The 18,278-nt window shown below is 43.7% G+C and overlaps 1 protein-coding gene across 12 annotated transcripts in view; it reads right to left on the bottom strand.

Annotated features, from left to right (window-relative positions):
* Nucleotides 1–18,278, bottom strand: part of cacna1ba (calcium channel, voltage-dependent, N type, alpha 1B subunit, a) — a 99,108-nt gene that overhangs the window by 15,022 nt on the left and 65,808 nt on the right. For 4 of the 12 annotated variants that reach the window (XM_047331187.1, XM_047331185.1, XM_047331190.1 and 1 more), the window contains 16 exons: nt 17,435–17,564; nt 16,934–16,993; nt 16,590–16,696; nt 16,121–16,132; nt 13,047–13,067; nt 6,829–6,925; nt 5,826–5,986; nt 5,540–5,677; nt 4,435–4,636; nt 3,898–4,062; nt 2,765–2,875; nt 2,596–2,679; nt 1,511–1,516; nt 960–1,076; nt 729–794; nt 510–601 (listed from right to left, as the gene is read on the bottom strand). In XM_047331187.1, the coding sequence (XP_047187143.1) occupies nt 510–601; nt 729–794; nt 960–1,076; nt 1,511–1,516; nt 2,596–2,679; nt 2,765–2,875; nt 3,898–4,062; nt 4,435–4,636; nt 5,540–5,677; nt 5,826–5,986; nt 6,829–6,925; nt 13,047–13,067; nt 16,121–16,132; nt 16,590–16,696; nt 16,934–16,993; nt 17,435–17,564 (1,569 nt within the window). The remainder of the gene's footprint in view (nt 1–509; nt 602–728; nt 795–959; nt 1,077–1,510; nt 1,517–2,595; nt 2,680–2,764; nt 2,876–3,897; nt 4,063–4,434; nt 4,637–5,539; nt 5,678–5,825; nt 5,987–6,828; nt 6,926–13,046; nt 13,068–16,120; nt 16,133–16,589; nt 16,697–16,933; nt 16,994–17,434; nt 17,565–18,278) is intronic. The other 8 variants (XM_047331193.1, XM_047331192.1, XM_047331198.1 and 5 more) reach the window with 3 other exon arrangements.

The raw sequence follows: 18,278 nt of genomic DNA, 5'->3' as shown, positions 1-18,278 counted from the left end.
GGCGCTTTACAGTATAGTGTAACTTTAACCACCAGAAGCCGCCATAAAAGTACACACTGGGGCTTTAAGGATTCACAATTGAATAAGCAACACTCCAATTTAGTATTTGTTATTTGTCAAAGCTATACAAGAGTACAACATGAAGAGATTCTCCACATTCTTAACGCAGGCTGACCTTCTGATATCCCCTCTCATGTAGCCTAAAATCACAACTCTATTCTTGTAATACCGTGGGGGGGTTTTTCTCATAAAATTATGAAATTCTGACTATCACAAAAGTGCGATTCTACTCTCGTAATATTTCCACTTTATTCTCATCATTCATTTTGAATAACATGTTCTTCGGAAGGCATGTGCGTTTTGTGGCTCAGTGGACTTTCGCCATCAAATGGGAAGCTGTCGACTAATTTACCCCAAAGTTGCTCATTACCCAGTTCTGGTCCGTATTCGCTCACAGCGATCTAATGCATGCTCATGAGATATTCACAGTTCAACAGAGATTGGTATACCTGAACAGCAGCATGAGAGCCTGGAGGAACGTGCGGAAGTTGTTGTGGTGATTGATTTCTGTGTCTTCATTCAGCTTAATGTTGCCAAACACCTACAGCAGAGAGACCCCGGGAGGGAAATCGATTTGTACTTAATATATTTGACATTTTAGCCCCTTCGTTTGAACGCTGCATCCCCGTGTGAATAATACGTGCCCACAGCATAGAGGCATCACCCACCTGCATCCCAATGATGGCATAAATGAAGAACAGCATAGCAATCAGCAGGCAGACATAAGGCAGGGCCTGAAGGGAACAGTGGAAAAACGCACTTAATTATTAATAACCCCTCTGAATGAGTTCGGTCAGGACGTTTGAGGTTGTGTGTGCAGGGAGAGACGGCTGCGTGTGGTTGGGTGGACGTGGAGGCGGATCTACTGTGTGTGTGTGTGTGTGTGTGTGTGTGGGCACCTTGAAGGACTGGACGAAGGTCCACAGCAGGATGCGGATGGTGTAGCCCTGCCTCAGCAGCTTGATGAGCCGAGCGGCTCGGAACAGCCTCAGGAAGCTCAGGTTCAGCAGCCTGCCCTGTTGGACGCAGGCGGCACATCGGGCACCCGTCAACCCAATGAAAAAACATGACCGCTCACCGGCGACGGCAAACTTTAAATGTTCTAATCTTGTCCATCGCTCAGTTCTAAATGATGGTGACGTACAGTACCGAACCCCTTAAACAAGCACACGCGGAGCAAAAAGGTTTACAAAGCAGGTATCAATGTATTCAAAATGCATTCAAAACCAACTCATATCACTACCAAGGGAAAAAATGAATCACAGCATTGGTGTTTTAGTCTTTTGCTAAGTTTACAAATTTTTCGTCAATGTGTTTCTTCATGCCTCATCTTTCGTCTCATCTCCCCCCCCCCCCCCCCCGGACTTCTTGGACGTGCAACATGCTGTGCGCATCAAATGAAACAATACGCGAGCCAAGAGCAGGGAGTGGGAACCGACTGTCAACTCACTGTAGTCTAGTGAAGTGTTGGACCGGGGCACGGCGACACCAGAGACGACAATCGACAAGATGGACATGTAGGGAGGGTTAGGGAGAGGGAGGAAGAGAGAGGCAGTGAGGACAGCAGAAGAGAGGAGAGAGGAAGGGAACAGTCATATTGCACAGCATGAAGTGTTACTGGTTCAACAAATACACACGTGTAAATTATTCAAAGGCTACTTCACAGTATAGACACGTACATTTACAACAGTTTGGAATGAACAAATAATACTGTCAAAGACAGAAAACCTGTGTAAACCACACGTTAGCTTGAGTTTAGATTCAAAGGAGTCATCCATCCTCACCTCCTTGGTGACACACCCCTCTCATTACAATCCCCCTCGGCTGAAAAAAGTGTTTTCCTTCTTTCCCTGTCCTCTAAAATGTATGACATTGACGACAGGTACTTGTATCTGGTGTTTTCACTCCTCTGCAATTTGAAATTCAAACGTTTAAGCTGGATTTGGTACGTGGCAAATACAGAAAACCAGTCGACCTGTCGAACATGCAAATGTGAGGCAAAGAAACCGGACCCTTCCAACTTCCCAGCAGTCGGTGAAAGTTTTCTGGCTGAATCGCGCCGATGTCGCCGCTAGCCGTCTTGTTGCGCAACATTTCGTCCGCCGGTCAACCTGGCGCGAGCAGCTGTGGTGGGCGGGGCCTGTGTTATTTGCATATCATGAATATTCATCGTCTCAGAATTCTCAGAGTTGATGTTCGTTTTTTTTAATTTTGGGGGGGGTAAACAATGTCAAACTAAATATTAGGCATAGCAGATTATTTTAATTTACTCTAAAACGTGACTGGAGGGGGTCTTTGACAAAAGACCCGCTCACAACCCGCCACCTCCCTCTCTTCGTCCAAAGCTGTCGGGCTCCCTGGACCGTTGCCATGTGACCGCCTGATGCGGCCCGGTTAACTTGTTTGCTTAAGGCTTGCTGCGTAGGCCGTCCCCGCCCTGAGGCCGTTACCATGACAGCAGTGCTATACAGATGCTGCGCGGTCGGCCTTGTTGGGGTGATTGGCGGGGTGTGGGCGGAGGAGGGGTGCTCTTACGTTAATTTCCGTCACCAGGATGTCGGTGATGCTGCCCAACACCGTCACAAAGTCGAACACGTTCCAGGCGTCCTTCAGGTAGTTCTGTGAGATTCCAGCAGATGAAAACCATTAGCTGTCATTCGGTGATCAATGACAATGTCCGACTTGTCCTGTCAACGTTACTCACCAGTGGACCAAAAGCAATGATCTTGAGGACGCACTCCAGAGAGAAGAGAGTGGTGAAGACGATGTTGAGTTTCTTCAGCATCGCTACATAGAAGTCCGGAGCTCCGTGGAACTGAAAGACGGCGGTGACAGGTGAGTACACTCACTCCATGTCTAATCACTGGATCCCGGCTGTGTGGGCTTAATTTGTGTGCGGCGAGAGTAGGCGCAGACGTGTCATCGTCCCCTTTTTATATACAGTTTATGGCTGGTAGGTGTAACAGTTTGCCTTCTGGCTTTCTTTACGTGAGAAGGTCGATACCACTGTGATTCACACCGTTGATATGAAGCTAGAGAAAGCAGCTGGTTGGCTTCGCTTGACTAACATAGCCACCCATAGAGTTGCCAATTCCCTCTAATGGAAATAAGGGACAGGGGACGGGGAGTGCGGGCATATGCGCATACAACAAATATCACGTGTTTTACAACTGCATTATTATAACACTTACTGTATCTTCATATATAATATACTTGGTTGTAAGAAGTCCTATTCAGACCTTGTATATATAGCTAAGCAAGACATTTTCCCCTGTTCATCGCTGTGCAAAATGGAACCCTAACCCCGACTCCTCTGAAAGCCTCTCGTTGCCCATGTTGTCTTACATCTGTAATTCGACCATGACTGATGGAAACTTGTCGGTGGCGGACGGTGCAGTTGGCCTTACATGCGTTTTCTCGCACGTTTTTCCAGCCATTTGTTTTCTTATTGCAATTCTGCTTTTACATTTCAGACGTTTATTTTCAACATATGCAACAAACAGCGTCCCTTATGAGTTCAATAGGGACACGGGTTTTCGTTTTCCAAATACGGGACGATTATGTCTAACCACCCATAAACCACTAATGTTTGTTCTCACGCCTATGCTGTAAGTGTCATATAACCTGTTAACCGGTGTGTTTGGCAGGTGCTTGGACAGACACAGGTCAGCTATTTCCGTCTAAGCTTGGGATCAGTCTCAAACTCGCTGTGCAAGAGGGAATATCTCTCCCGTGCAAATGAATCCGGGACTACCTTCTAAAAAAAAAAACATCTCAAAAAGCTTGGCCAACTATATTAAATCTGAAACGAATCATTAATCATTCACAAATGCTTACCTTCATCATGAGTACCACAGTGTTGAGAGCAATCATGATCATGATGGAGTACTCGAACGGAGGCGAGACCACAAACTTCCACATCCTGTACTGGAAGGACTGCGTGTCCTTGGGCATGTAGCGCGTCAGAGGTTTGGCGTTTATGGCAAAGTCAATGCAAGCCCTCTGTAACAAAGGAACATGGGAGAGATTGCTGTCTTTAGAAGCCAAGCATGGCCCAAAGGACCAAAGGTGAGGATTTGTTTGAACCAGTTGTTTTGGCTAATACAAGCTGTGAGTAGCATCATCATCATCATAACACAAGGTTAGTGTGATATATGTGTTCAATATTTTAGTATGGCCCTCGAAGGATGTTGTAAAAATTGAAATGTCCTGCCAGGAAACGTTCTTCAGCGACAGGACAAGCCACCCCTTAAACATTTCATGCAAAACCATTCATGAAAAATTGAGACTATCCAGTAAACAGGAATGAGGAGTAAAAAAGTGTTGAAGATACTGGCAGTCAGAATACCATGAAGCCCAGAGTTGATGCCTCACCTCATTCTTTTCCAAGCTGCACTCAGACAAAGCCTTGTCCCCCTGCTCCTGGAACGTGATGATGATCAGAGCGACGAAGATGTTGACGAAGAAGAAAGGGAAGACCACAAAGAAGACCACATAGAAGATGGACATCTCTATCCGGTAGCCTGGACTGGGACCCTGGTCTTCAAAGGTGGCATCCACAGAGTGCTTCAGCACACTGCGAGGGGAGTGAGGCACAACATGGAGCCAGGATAACACAAGAACAATAATGATAGAAACATCCTTCCACAGTGAGGATATGTATCTGTATCCACAGGAAAGGTTCATTGTAACCGTAGGATTGTGTCACACAAGGAAACATGGTTATCTGATGAAAAACGGAATTGGCAAAGAGATGCATCATCACCGGCATTTGATTTAGCCCACAATATTTGAGTCTGATGCCCTGAAGTTAAAGCCACAGCTTGGTTCAATAAAGTTGGTGGGGGGTTAAGGCAAAATAAGATTAACCTTTATTAATCCCCCGAAGGTTCGTTCGTTGACTAAACTCTCGAGACTAAAAAGAGGGGGGTTAAATTAAACTGTCAAATTACTATTACGACTAGTATTAAAAGTGACATATAGTGCTCATATTCAGGTTCATACTTTTAATTTGTGTTACCACTTGAAAAGGTTGACATGCTCCAATGATCAGAAAAGGCATCAGTGTTCTCACACTGCCCGTTCCTGCAGCTCCTCTTTTCACCCTCTCTCTGAAACGCCTGGATTTATTTGAGCTGCTCAATGATTGGACTGGCTTGCCCGTGCCTGGGAAGGCTCATCTTTAGAGTGTCTCAGGGAAGCATATCCGAAAATTCCTCGACGGCACGTTTGGAGGGTTTTTCCCTTGACTTGGTGACTTCACACAGAGAAAAAATACATTACTACGTTCACCAAGCTTATTAGTCAGATATATCTGGGGCAGGAGCCAGAGAGGGAATGCAACTCTTTGTCTGTGTGGTGTTCTTTTGCTACGTGCATTTTCCAATTTTCCAATTTGATCAGAGAAAACCGTTCATATTCATGAACCCAGAGTGAATGACGTGTTTCGTCAACAGGGAGTCAAATCCGCTGCACTTACGTCGGCCAGCCCTCCCCGGTGGAGACGGTGAAGAGGGTCAGGAAGGCCCACAGCACGTTGTCATAATGGAAGTCGTACTTCTCCCAATCTCTGGGCATGGCGGCTACTTTGTCATCGTCGTATTTCAAGAACTGTCCTCTGGAAGACATGACGGCATAAATAGTGCTGAGTGGGGACAGACGGGTACAGCGGGCTGGTGGGGTTTTTGACCTCACCAACGTTTTTGGGGCGAATTACAGTTAAAAAAGTTGCTAAAGATAAGTCATGAGGAAAATCGGGGACCAACTTGCAGTCCTTCTCCAGGCCCTTGGACTCATCCGTGCAGGAGAAGAATTTCCCCTTGAAGAGCTGAACCGCAATGACGGCGAAGATGAACATGAAGAGGATGTAGACGATGAGGATGTTCAGCACGTTCTTCAACGAGTTGACCACGCAGTCAAACACTGCCTGAGGACACACACACACACACACACACACACACACACACACACGGGTCATTTGGGGGTCCGGATGCTGCTTCCTTAACCTCGAGGCTCTCGACATTTGAATCTCAGTGAATCTGTGCTGATGACAAACATGCAGACTGGGGACGTCTCCCGTGGGATTCGGACAGTGAGGAGCATTGGCATGTAAATGATAAGGCTGCAGCTGACAAGTGTTGCACTTGAATAAGCTCACTTGAGAAAAACATCAAACACAGGGGAGTGAAGGTAAAAATTAAAAGAAGATGGAGCTGAGAGAAAGTCAACAAGGCCATGAAAGGCTCCTGAGAGAAAAGCATCTTAACAGTGTGAGCAACAGATGGTGTACAGTACACTGTACCGGGTCTGTGAGGGGAAGTAAATTGTACGTACAAACAATGCAAATACTAAACGGCCCCAATGCGATTATTATTATAAACAACATTCTACTGAGTTCAGGTGAGAGGCGTCAGAGGAAAGACACCAAATACCACTCCTATCTTATTGAATATTCTGATGCGTAGATCGAAAGCAGTGATAAAAGTACACCAAGTACTGTGTGTGTATATCAAGGCCTTATATACCTGATTTTTCTCGGAGCCATAGGGCTCCACTGCTTCCTGAATCTTTATAAAAACACATTTTTAATTTAATCCCACACACCCAAAATACCCACTGAATGTGGATAAATCAGCTGCTGGAAAAAGTCCCCCGGGTAACACACTGTTACGTTATCACACTACAATTAGTCTTGCTCGAAGGACACTCCGAGTGTGATAATCGGTTTGCTGTGTTAATTAAGATTTAGAAACGGTAACGGAGCAGAACCTTTAATTTCGGCAGGCGTTTTATGGTCTTGAGGGGCCTGAGAACCCGCAGAACCCTCAGTGACTTGATGGTGCTGATGTCCTTGCCTTTGGTGCCCCTGCGGAAAGCAGCCACTGTTAAACCACAAACATAATTGTCGACAAAAACAACCGTCAGGGATCAGTGGCCTGTTTCAGGAAACTTTGGCTCAGTGAACTCCGTTAAGCCCTTTAAAACGTGAGATCTTGTGAAACTCTGTGGGTTTTTTTCTTACCGTAACCCAGAAACGAAGACGAGTAACCCTGAGAAGCTGTTTCACCGAGTCGCCTCCAGTCACGAAGCTTCACTACCTCACTGAAGGTCATATCAGAGCACATCCATCTGCACGAGTTGAATGTTGGGATTAAAGATGACCAAAACCCATGTCTAAACTGTCATCAGTGGAAAGACAGAGACAGCGTTCTCCCTGCATAAAATCTGGACACCTTGTCCCTTGGACCACGTTTTCAACCAGTTCCTCTGCATCGACACATAAGCGCCATTTTTAAATGTAGAATAGACTGTTACTTTAAAATCATATGTCTTTAAATCTCAAGTTTTTTCTCTAATCTTTATTTTCATCTTCTGCTGCTGCACTTTGTCGCTTCGCGAGATTTCAGCCTCTAGATTTTAGCACATCATCCATTGAGGAAATTGAGGTTTGATGACAAAGTAATGTAATGTTGACAATTGAATACATTATTTTAGTGTAAATAATTTATTGACTTTCCTCTATAATTCAGGCTCTTTCGCTGCTGCTGTTTTTAAAAGATATTTGCCGCACGTTAACATTTCTGGCTCCACTTGATTACAATGGAGACTTTGCTCTTTAATTACCAGAGCTCCACTGATGATTCATGCACAAGCATAGTGGACATAGAGTTGATTGAACTGAGTCACATGAGCTCATCTGAAACCAAGATCTCACAGTTTTCAGGGTTCAATAAACCTGGTTTCTGAAACAGGCCCCTTCTTTTGTCAGTATTCATATTCAGAATTGGTTTTCAGGCTAGAACATGACATTTGTAATGAATTTTTGTCACACTTGTAACTGCTTTTGAAATGTTATGCAGGGTATGAATCAGGTGTGTTTAGATCAGCTGGGTTAATGAGGCACACAACAACAGGCTTTGTGGGCATCAACACACACATCGATGAAATTGAAAGGACAGTCTTGTTGAAACATGAGGGATCCTGGCTCATGCACGATGCTCCTGACATACAGTGCTCAGGGCATCAGGTGCATGTTGGGCACGTGTCTAAGCTCCTTGTTCGGGGTCAACATGATGTACGCTCACCCTACAGCCTCTGTGGTAGAAGTCAAAGGTCAACCAGTATCCGTGAATTAGCGATGATTGGGAGGAGAAAGCCAAAATATACAACCAAGGCAGCCGTTGGCTGCGTAGAAGTTGTCCTGTCACACCCATCACTTTTGGTAACCGCACCCATGTCATATTAACAAATGTTGTGAGCGCTACTCTAAAGTACCAAGACACAGACTCATACACAGAGGGAAATGTGGAGGTGTTGAGTGCATGAGTATGGCATTTCTGGGAGTCAATGGTGGAGAGATATTATATACTTAATTTCCAGAAATTTACTTAATTGCAACTCTTTCTGTATTGGAAAAAAACCACCAGCACCTCTAAAGCCATCCCTTCCCCCCCTAGAAATTATAAAGGTGACACATTATGCTCATATTCAGGTTCATACTTTTAATTTGTGTTACCACTTGAAAGGGTTTACATGGTCTAATGTTCAGAAAAGGCATCAGTGTTTTCATATGGATGAGAACACCAAGGGTGTCAATTCTGAATTGACAACTATTAAGACTGGAATCAACACAAATATCATAATACACTAATAGACTTGAGACACATTTTGCAAAAAGACCCCCCCCAAAAAAACACACACACTCTCTTAGGGCTCTATCAAAAACTCAAGTCAGATATGAGGTTTATTTGTACGATTAAGTCTTCTTTGATTTATGTTTAAGGTATGACACTAGATTTCTTTTTTACAGTGCAAGATCCATAGGATTAAGGTCATCAACAAAGGCATTTGTAATCAGGCAAGTCCTTATCAATACTATGCCCTCCTCAGTGCTCAATTACAAAGCTGTGGAATAGGTTGGCCTCCAACACTACTGCGGTGTAATGCCAACTCATCAGATGAGAGCCATCAAATACAAAGAGGAGCATTGGGCAGGACACCTGCTTGTTTCATCCCATGTGGTGAGTCATTGGAGAGGACAATGACACGGCATCTGTGACACCTCACAATGCCTTGACAAAAAGACATTTTCTCCTTCTCTTTGCTAGTTTTTGAAGGATCATGGGAATCCGAGATTCCTTGCTTTTCCTTTGTATTTGGAACAAAGGACCACATGGTCAAATCATGCATTTTGTGAGGCACTTTCTCTACAAAGTGTTCCTTGATATTGACCCATATAGAAGGATATTTTTTATCAGCACCCAGAAAATGCAAACTCCCCAAGAACTATACATGGCAGGACTGTTAATGTGGGCTACACCACCAGCAGTACAAACTTTTGAAAAGTGGGCTTATCTCTTTGAAATCCCTTTTGCCATTTATGCGGTGCTCAACAGCAGCCTCTAGTTTAAAGACGGGCAGTGTATTTGAAATGAAATTGTTCTCACTGTATGTCGTCCAACTGCATCTGAAGGAAAAAAGCTGTTCTGGATGTTCACACTCAGTGGCGGGGTTCATTTTTTGCCGTCGCACAACGTCGGAAGACGTGATGAATCGTGCAAATGCGATTACGTGTTCATGGGTGCCCACACAATGGGTGCCGTCATGCGCAAGCACCTGTGATATTGGAGTCATTTGTACATAGGTTAAGTGATGGTGGTAGTTAGAGGGAGAGCCTACTTTCTCATCCATACACACCTAGTTAATCACTGCGCAATGTTCTTGTTGGTTTTGACATTTCAATCTCATTCTTTTGGTCACTGCCCAAATATCTTGACCGTAGGTGAGGGAATGCAGAAAAAGCTTGACCTTCATGAACCGATACAATGGTCACATTACTGCAGGTGCCACAACAGTTTGCCTCATGGTCCCCTCGTTTGTCATCAAGGCAGAGAAAAACTCAAACTCTTGGGGCACCAAGTAGTCCCAACCCAGAGCAATCTGGAGTTCTGTCAGAGAAACTTGGCCACAAACTTTGGAGGGGCTGATGGTAAAAGTGATTGTTTCAAACCGCCACAGTGTGAATTGGAAGTGGAACTGTTAAGGGTATTGTCCAGCAGTGGAATTAGCACTTTGAGGAGCTCCTTGCCATATCCCTGGCACAGGTCATTGAGATTCAATAGTTCTGAATCTCAGCGTATAGTGTACCGTTCTTAATATCTCCAGCCCTCAAGATTTCCTCAAAGATTTTAGACCCCACTTGATTACCACTACAATTAGCAGTGGTATTGGTATTAGTAGGGGAACAAAAAGCATACTATCAATCTGATACGATGACATTGTTCCTTTCGTAGTCTGTGGCCCTGTGAAGTCCCTTTATTCCAGTCACAACCTCATGCAACAACTTCTACACGCTGATTTATAGTAGTCTGGCATGTGTTTGCAGTGACATAGGGCCAGAGTGTCTTTCGACCAGACACTTACACTTTCACGAAGAGGGTTAAGGGAACAACATCATATAATATTCTGATAGCTTTAAAGGAATACTCCCCAACACCCAGACAGAGTGAGGAAAAAGGAGAGAGAGTGAGATTGGACTTTTTACAGGGGCTAAAATGTGACGCTTAGTGGGATACGAAGGTTCAAATGATAATGAGGATATCTGGCACAAATTTGGTTGAGGCCACAGCTGTTCATCAGTTTCCTGGAATGAGGACAGAGAGCTGTGTCCTGAAAACACAATCTCTCTTCCAACTATCTCAATACTTTTATTTCTATCACACTCTGTTAGTCGCTCTCTTGCTTTATCTCAGAAAGTATGGGTTGTAATACTTACAAAATGATTTAAAGGACAGGTTTCGATTTTTCAAGTATTCTTTACTTATATGCCACATGGATGTTGAAAACGTTCCTTGGTCCACAAAGAAGCTTTACTGTCACAGAGCAACCAAAGTAAAAATGTGCTCAGCCCGAAAAGAAAATATATTTTAGTTGGAGCAAATGAAGATTATTTCAATGCACAGCCAGCACATGTTTACACAGAACTAAGATCTAATCCCAGTCTCTTTCATTGGAGTTATGTAGGAAGAGATCACTTATAAAAGAACAAATATGGAAAGAGAGAATGATTATAGCGACCAATAGCCCTCAAAGACCCTTAAAATTATATATTTTCTTAATCTTTTGTCATGAAACATTTTTTATTATATATTGTAAACACATCTCTATAAAACAAAGTGATGTTTTATATTTTCTGTTTTTCAGGCTTTTGGGTTAATTTCATTATTATACCAAAGTGGCAGAAATAACTAATTGATCTTTATGGTCCAATAATGATGGAATATAACATAACTTGACCATTTTATAATTTGCCTATGTCATCTTTTATTACTACCATATTCCACTATATCAATACCCATATTCACGATATTAGTCACTTAAACTGAAGGAAGTAGCCCATTCATCACACGGCTACACATCCAACTTCTCTCTGAAGCAGGGTTTCCACCAATAGGCTCCTTTCCTCCAATAGGCTCCTTCGATACACAAAATATTTTGTAGTTTATGATTAATAGTTTGACATCAGCAACGTGAATACTGATGGCTGGTCCTATTGCTAAAGCAATAGGTGCTCCTAATCCTTCTTTACATTTTTAATACTGTATTCACTATGAATTTTATGAATTAAAAAATTACAAACAAACAAAAACCTAGACTATTTTACATGCTTTGTTTGATTCATCCTCATTCATCCCCAGTTGTCAGGGGATGCGTAATGCTGTGGTTGATGGATTTAAACACTGGTTGTGTTGTTGCTGGAAGGCTTCACATGGTATTAGTTTGCAAAGACCCATTCCTCAGATAGAAAGAAGGACCACTCAGTATAAAAAGGCCTGATGTTGCTGACGGTGGATGTAGGCAAAGACGGATTGATGCACACAAAAGAAACAAGGGGTATGGTCGAATTGTCAAATTTGCTCCGGAAGTTTCCTAAATTTTGACGTGACCTGGAGGTATTTCATCATCAGCCACGATAAGAGCTGTCTGGATTCTCTAAATGCTGAGGAAAGGTGCTTCAATGCTTTCCTTTCCTATCTCCTTCAGCATAGGGTACACTGGACCTTCCTATGTGAAAGGAAAGGAGATATAGACGCTCCACAATTCATTGCGGCAGCGATATTTAACGTGACGCGCCATGCACGGACGTGAACGATTCAATCAGAAGTAGTAGAAGAAGAAGAAGCAGAAGAGTATGAATATGACCCAGAAGAGATGCACGTCATCATGTAAGTTACTGTTACATATGAATCATTTACATCTGATGTCACACGGTGGCGATGCTGATGGATTCGCTGCGATTTTTTGTTGTTCATCTTCAGAAATTTTTTGTTTCACCACGGCGGACGCACGTCAATAACATTCACCGTCACATGATGACGTAGTTTACTGAAAGTCAAGTCGGATTCTCTGAGCAGCGCTGTCGGCTCCTATGAATCCTAAGGTCAAGGAATGACCACCATTGACCACTAAGGTCAAGGAATAGTAGATAGGAAGGACAATTCGACCGCACCCAAAAACTTATTTAAAGACACTGACACTTTTCATTCCAAGATGCAATTTCTTGGCACAACGGTATTTAAAACCACACTTTTTAATCAGCGCTGATTAGTAGTGAAATTTGTTACTTTACATAATTATGGAGGTCATTTAAACAACTCTATTGAAGTTTTAAAATTAATATAGAAAGGATTGAAATTCCTGCCAAACAGGCAATATAGCATTTTGAAATGAAATAGATGAAACCATCGGTGGTTTTGGTCGTCTGAGGAAGGTCTATGTTGAAAGCTGTCGGACAGAGGTAACTGTTGTGATAAATGACACCGGCTCTGCTGACATATGGGCTTATAGATGAAGCTGATCTAAGCACACATGTAGGAAGAATGGCAGATAGAAGGGGTGAGATTTGGGGGGAGAAGGGTTCGGGTAAGATATGGGTACAGGGTGAGGGATCGGGGAGGGGGTCGGGGTGGCATAAGAGGGTTCCCCACCTGGTCACACCTTGTTGCGATCTACTTGGGGGAAAACAGTGGTAAAACAAGGTACAGCACATTTATGGATGCTTCACACACACACAAACAGAATAAAGAACACGTTTGCATCAGATGACAACGCCATACTTCCCATTAATGGAACGGATGTAAAGTTGTATGTCTTTTGGTCGGGAGTAAATCCCAGTAAAGAATAGGCCCCAGAATGGATTCAACTACAGTACACCAGGCCATATACAGTAAGGAAAGAATAGCAGTTGTGATTGGATTCTGAATAAGCACTGGTATTTTTTCAGGTAGCCTATCACTGAAGTTAAACACAAATGAAGGGTGTTGGTGGCCGAGACAGGCACTTGCCCACATTCTGATATTCTCAGTCTCAACCAAAATATCAAAGACAAAAAATGGCCTAAATGAGGATCTTCTAAATCACAATGCTAATAATTAATAATGAGCCAAACAGAAACATTATCCCAGCCCTGAAACCAGATTATCACTAGCACCTGAGGCTGATATTTAGGGTCAGTTTTTGCACTTTGCAGCATCCAACACGAAATGCACCAAAGAAAGCTGCAGACATGAGGGGTTGCAGCCGGTGAGACGACAGGTTCGCAAAGTGAGCTTTGATGGAGATGCTTTGGTTTCGTTGTCCTTGCCACGGGCACACAGTCAAATGGACGGCACACACAGCTTCAGGGACATGCACGGTGGCCGAGTGGCAGCCGTCAGTCGCACAATTTCAATCTGCTGTAACTGCCGATATGGAAGTGACCAGGAGCCAAAAGCCCCAGCGAATTATATGTTTGAGTTCGATTCAGCCAGCTGATGATTCTGATATTAGAGAACAAGCACAAGATCAAGAATCACAGCCGAAGCATTCTATAGTAAATAAATGAGAAATTATGAAATACTGGATAAATCATTAGTAAATACAGGAAAAAATATGTAATATAACCAAGAAAATGTATGGATAAAATAGATTTTCAACTCAGCTTATCATTTTGGAATTCAATTTCAGTTCAATCCAGTGAAATTAGTGTTTTATAATTTGAAATCTTGAACTTACTGCTGCTACTGTACCTTTCCAGCCTGAAATGACAACGGTTGTGCCAGACTTGATCCGCTGGAGCTGGAATATTGTAATAAGGTTCTTGACATCATCCCAAAAGAATAAGGGTGAAAGATACCGGGAGCGTGTCTATGTTCCATCACCCTTACCCTAATTTTAATAGAAATGAGGGAACATTAGGCCTAATTTGGGGGTAAATCCTTGAGGGAAGATAGGGTTGAGGGAACATAGGGCCTAATTTTGATGGGGGGGGGGGCATTTCATAGACATGAGGGAACATAGGGCTGACCCTCACGTGACAAATCAGCGTAGAGCTAAATAGTCCTAAAGTCCTGAAGAATTAGGACAAGGACAAACTTAAGACCTAGTTAGTTTGTTTTAACATAAACTTGTCGAGCTGCTTGTATTTGAAAAATGTGTTTCCATTATTAACATTACAAGTGCAAGAGGCTTTTAGGATTAGGATAAATCAAAGTATCTGGCATAGTAGCACCATGTTGCGGTACAGTTGGTCGGGGTTGCTGCAGTGTTAAACAGCCGGACAGAGCTGAAACTAACACCCAGGTACGTCCACACATTGGGGATGTACGTCGCAGTGGGTGTACCAGTCTTGAATGAGGCCTAGTGAACCCACAAACTAAAGTGGGTAGGTAATGATATGCCAACTCGTCGTTGCGGTTAAGGTCGAGGCATCATTTCGTAATGTCTCATTTATTCGATACTGAAGACTTCGATTGGCCGTCAGCCGCTGAAAAGCAACATGTTATGAATTTTGATCAGGCAATAGCATTCACAAATGCTGTTCAGCACGTTTGGAACATATATATATATATATATGTATATATATACACACACGCACGCACTAATTGGTGTATATCCCCATCCGCAGAATGGTGCTGAGTCTGTCAGATGCAAGTTAGTGTAGAATAAACTGCATGTAAATGGAAATGATGCATCAATATGGTCATTAAAAGCCTATAGCGAGCAGCGTGCATGTCATACAGTCCATCTAATGTGCGTGCTTACGATCACACGGAGGACTGATCTTCCCCTGTGAGATGTACTCATGCCCCTCCCACAGCAGCGTGCTCGTTGCATTAGCAGGCCTCTGGTGAATTGATAATAGAGGATGTGAAATCGATGGTATCATTCCAGTCCAAGCGGAGCTGCGTCGGGGGGGGGCAAAGTGCGGCGGAAAATCACTCCCAACGGAGGCTCGAGGAAGACGAGGAAGACGAGGAAGACGAGGCCGACGGGCGCGCAGGTGACGCGCCCCTCTGAGGCAGAGGGGAGCATGGTGGACGGACATTGAGCCAAGCACGTGAGGGTGATCAAGGGGTCTTAGACGGACGACGAGATGGAATGTGTCCCAGGCACACCGGTGAACACTGCAACACGCCTCTTCACAAGTCATTCCACTGCATATACTGCGCGCCTTACAGTCTTTTTCTTCGAGGGATAACGCACCGCAACCGCTGATAGTGTTCTCGCGCTGACTTTGCCGGTTTGCACCGACAATTAACAACGATCCAGAACGAAAGCTGGAGGAGAATTCAGTGCGGTCGCTGTGCTTTGGGAAATAAATCACATGGTAAGAAATAACTGCATTACTCACAGTTAAAGCCCAGGAGGAGCATTCATTTGGTTGAATTCTTTTTTACGGCCTGTCATTTCTCTACCAAATATAACTTACATGTAATGTTCAAATTGCACATTTTCACTTCTTTACTCATGAATGTAGAATTCTTGAAATTTAAACTGTAATTTTGCATTTTACCGAAACAAACAATTGCATCTTGCGGAAAATGCAGTTGCGCTCCTCGTCCTGCGGACACGCCTCTTGAGGCGAACGGATTACGTTTAAAAGACATAAGACTGAATATGTGAGGAAATCACTTGTTTTTTTGCAGTGTAAGCCATCACGTACGTTTCCTCTCACACACACGCACACACACACAGATGATGACACAGTCAGGCAAGATGGGAGAGATAGAGGAGGCATTACCCCATGAAGCTCCTTCAAAACGATCCCAGCACAGAAACAGGGAGAGGACCATGTCAATAAACACACACACACACACACACACACACACACACAATCAGTTTGGCAGGGTAGCAGGGGTTCCACATGTGTACAGTGCTTGACCCGTGACTTACACTTACGAGACGCATTCGTCGTTACGGTACTTTTCAAACAGGTCTTTGCTCTGTAGCAAGACTTGACAATCCTCAACAAAAAAATGAGGTCACCGTCCTCTATTGTTAAATAATCTTTATGGTTTAAAAATGCTCTTCCTTTATCCTCCAATGAACAGTTGGCAGACTAGAGGCTGCACGGTGGTTTTCAGGCCCCCGCAGCCCACAATAACAGTACATACTGTACATCCCACCTGGCACACCAGATGCACAAACCAGAGCAAACTCACTGGACACTTCTTACATTATGACAGAATAGAAGGAGGTGTGTAACTTACGAAAATGCAAAAGCCACCAGCGCCCCACTGACCACTATGAAATCCAGAATGTTCCACAGGTCTCTGAAGTAGGCTCCGGGATGCAGCAGCAGGCCCAGGTCCACCATCTAAGCCCAAGACGCCATTGTTATGTCGCATGTTATTTTTTGGAATTGAATTTATTTTATGTTGGGCTGAGGAGGAAGCATAAGAGTTGGGGGCCAACGGCATTGGGCATCAGCCCGGGGGGGCTGATGCCCAATGCTTGTCTTCCTTCAACTCAGGAAGACAAGTGCAATAAAAAGTCTAAGAGACATTGACATTTTGACTATTTTTATTGTGCATCTATCCCAACGTATGCTTACCTTGATCACCATTTCAAAAGTGAATACACCAGTGAAGGCATAATCCAGATATTTAAGCACCTGCCCGCAAAAAGAAAAGACACCGAATTAGTACAGAATATGTTTAATATAATCGTTTCTTAGCATTGGGAACCAGAGTCCGGAATCGGCAAAGATGAATGGTGTCCTCACAGGCTCATTTAACTAGACTTGTGTTTCTACCATAGGAACTTTTCCCTGGAACTATTTTAATTTTGCAGGAGGAAATCGTTTTACCCCCTAAGAAGTCCCTGCACAGGCGGCAGTACTTCACAAGAAGTACAGGAACCTTGGGTGTGGGGCTGATGCGTGATCGGTTGACGTTTATGTCAGCAGGTCAAGTTTCCTTTCTTTATCTTGAGCATTTCGGGTGTTTTGAGTTTTTTACTGGTGCTCATCTCTTTTCTGACAACATGTATTACACCTCATCTCAGTTTTTTTCAGTGTACTTTTGTGTTCATCCATGTGCACTGTGTGTCTCACGTTGTTGCGAGGGGCGTTGGTCCAGACGGGGTCCTCCGCCGCCAGAGCAATGCTGCTCATAGCGATGACCACGAGGATGGACATCTCAAAATAACGCAAGGTCACAATGTAGTGACACAAGCGCCTCACCCTGAGGAGGGACAGGCAGGGACGGGTAGAGAAGCAGAGGTAGACACAGATACAACAAAGGGTTACATTGCAGTGTCTAATTTTCTGAAACACTAAGTCTAAATAGCGGATTAAAATGAAGCCATTTCATCAGGAACATTGTTCAACAAAGACAAATCTAAACGCTTATAATGACACCAAAAGCAAATTGACACAAACTGCTTCATCTACAAGAATATAAATGTAAAATACAGTTCAGCTGCCGTTTGAACCTCAGGAACTACATGAGGGATACACCGATGCAACTTTTTTCAGTACCAATACTGATACCTGGCCTCCGGGTATCCACCAGTGCCAAGTACTGACTTGACACCAGTGTTTCATTAATGAGCTGTATGTATCACTGCGTGGACGAGGCGGAGATACATTTTTTTAGGAGCAAGGTGACATCAGGTTTGATTTCAACTTTGCCCACCCGATTCTGTGAACCAAAATAAAATAAAATCGTACAAACTTGCGCCGCACTGTGAGACATAAAACTCTTAAGAGTGACAACGGGCACTCTCTTGTCCACAATAACGTGGACTGAGGAGATGGTCTCTCAAGGAGAAGCTGAAACTGATTTCAGTCGGAGGGAAAGCAGAGAGGGAAGGAGATCCCTGGTACTGATATGATGATATTCCAGTTTCTAGCTATGAAAAAAAAAGAGCTGCTACAACTGAATCTCTAAAGGGTC

This window comes from Scophthalmus maximus, chromosome 3 (assembly GCF_022379125.1).
Source record: "Scophthalmus maximus strain ysfricsl-2021 chromosome 3, ASM2237912v1, whole genome shotgun sequence".
NCBI lineage: Eukaryota > Metazoa > Chordata > Actinopteri > Pleuronectiformes > Scophthalmidae > Scophthalmus > Scophthalmus maximus.
This window is presented reverse-complemented; position numbering and strand designations above follow the sequence as displayed.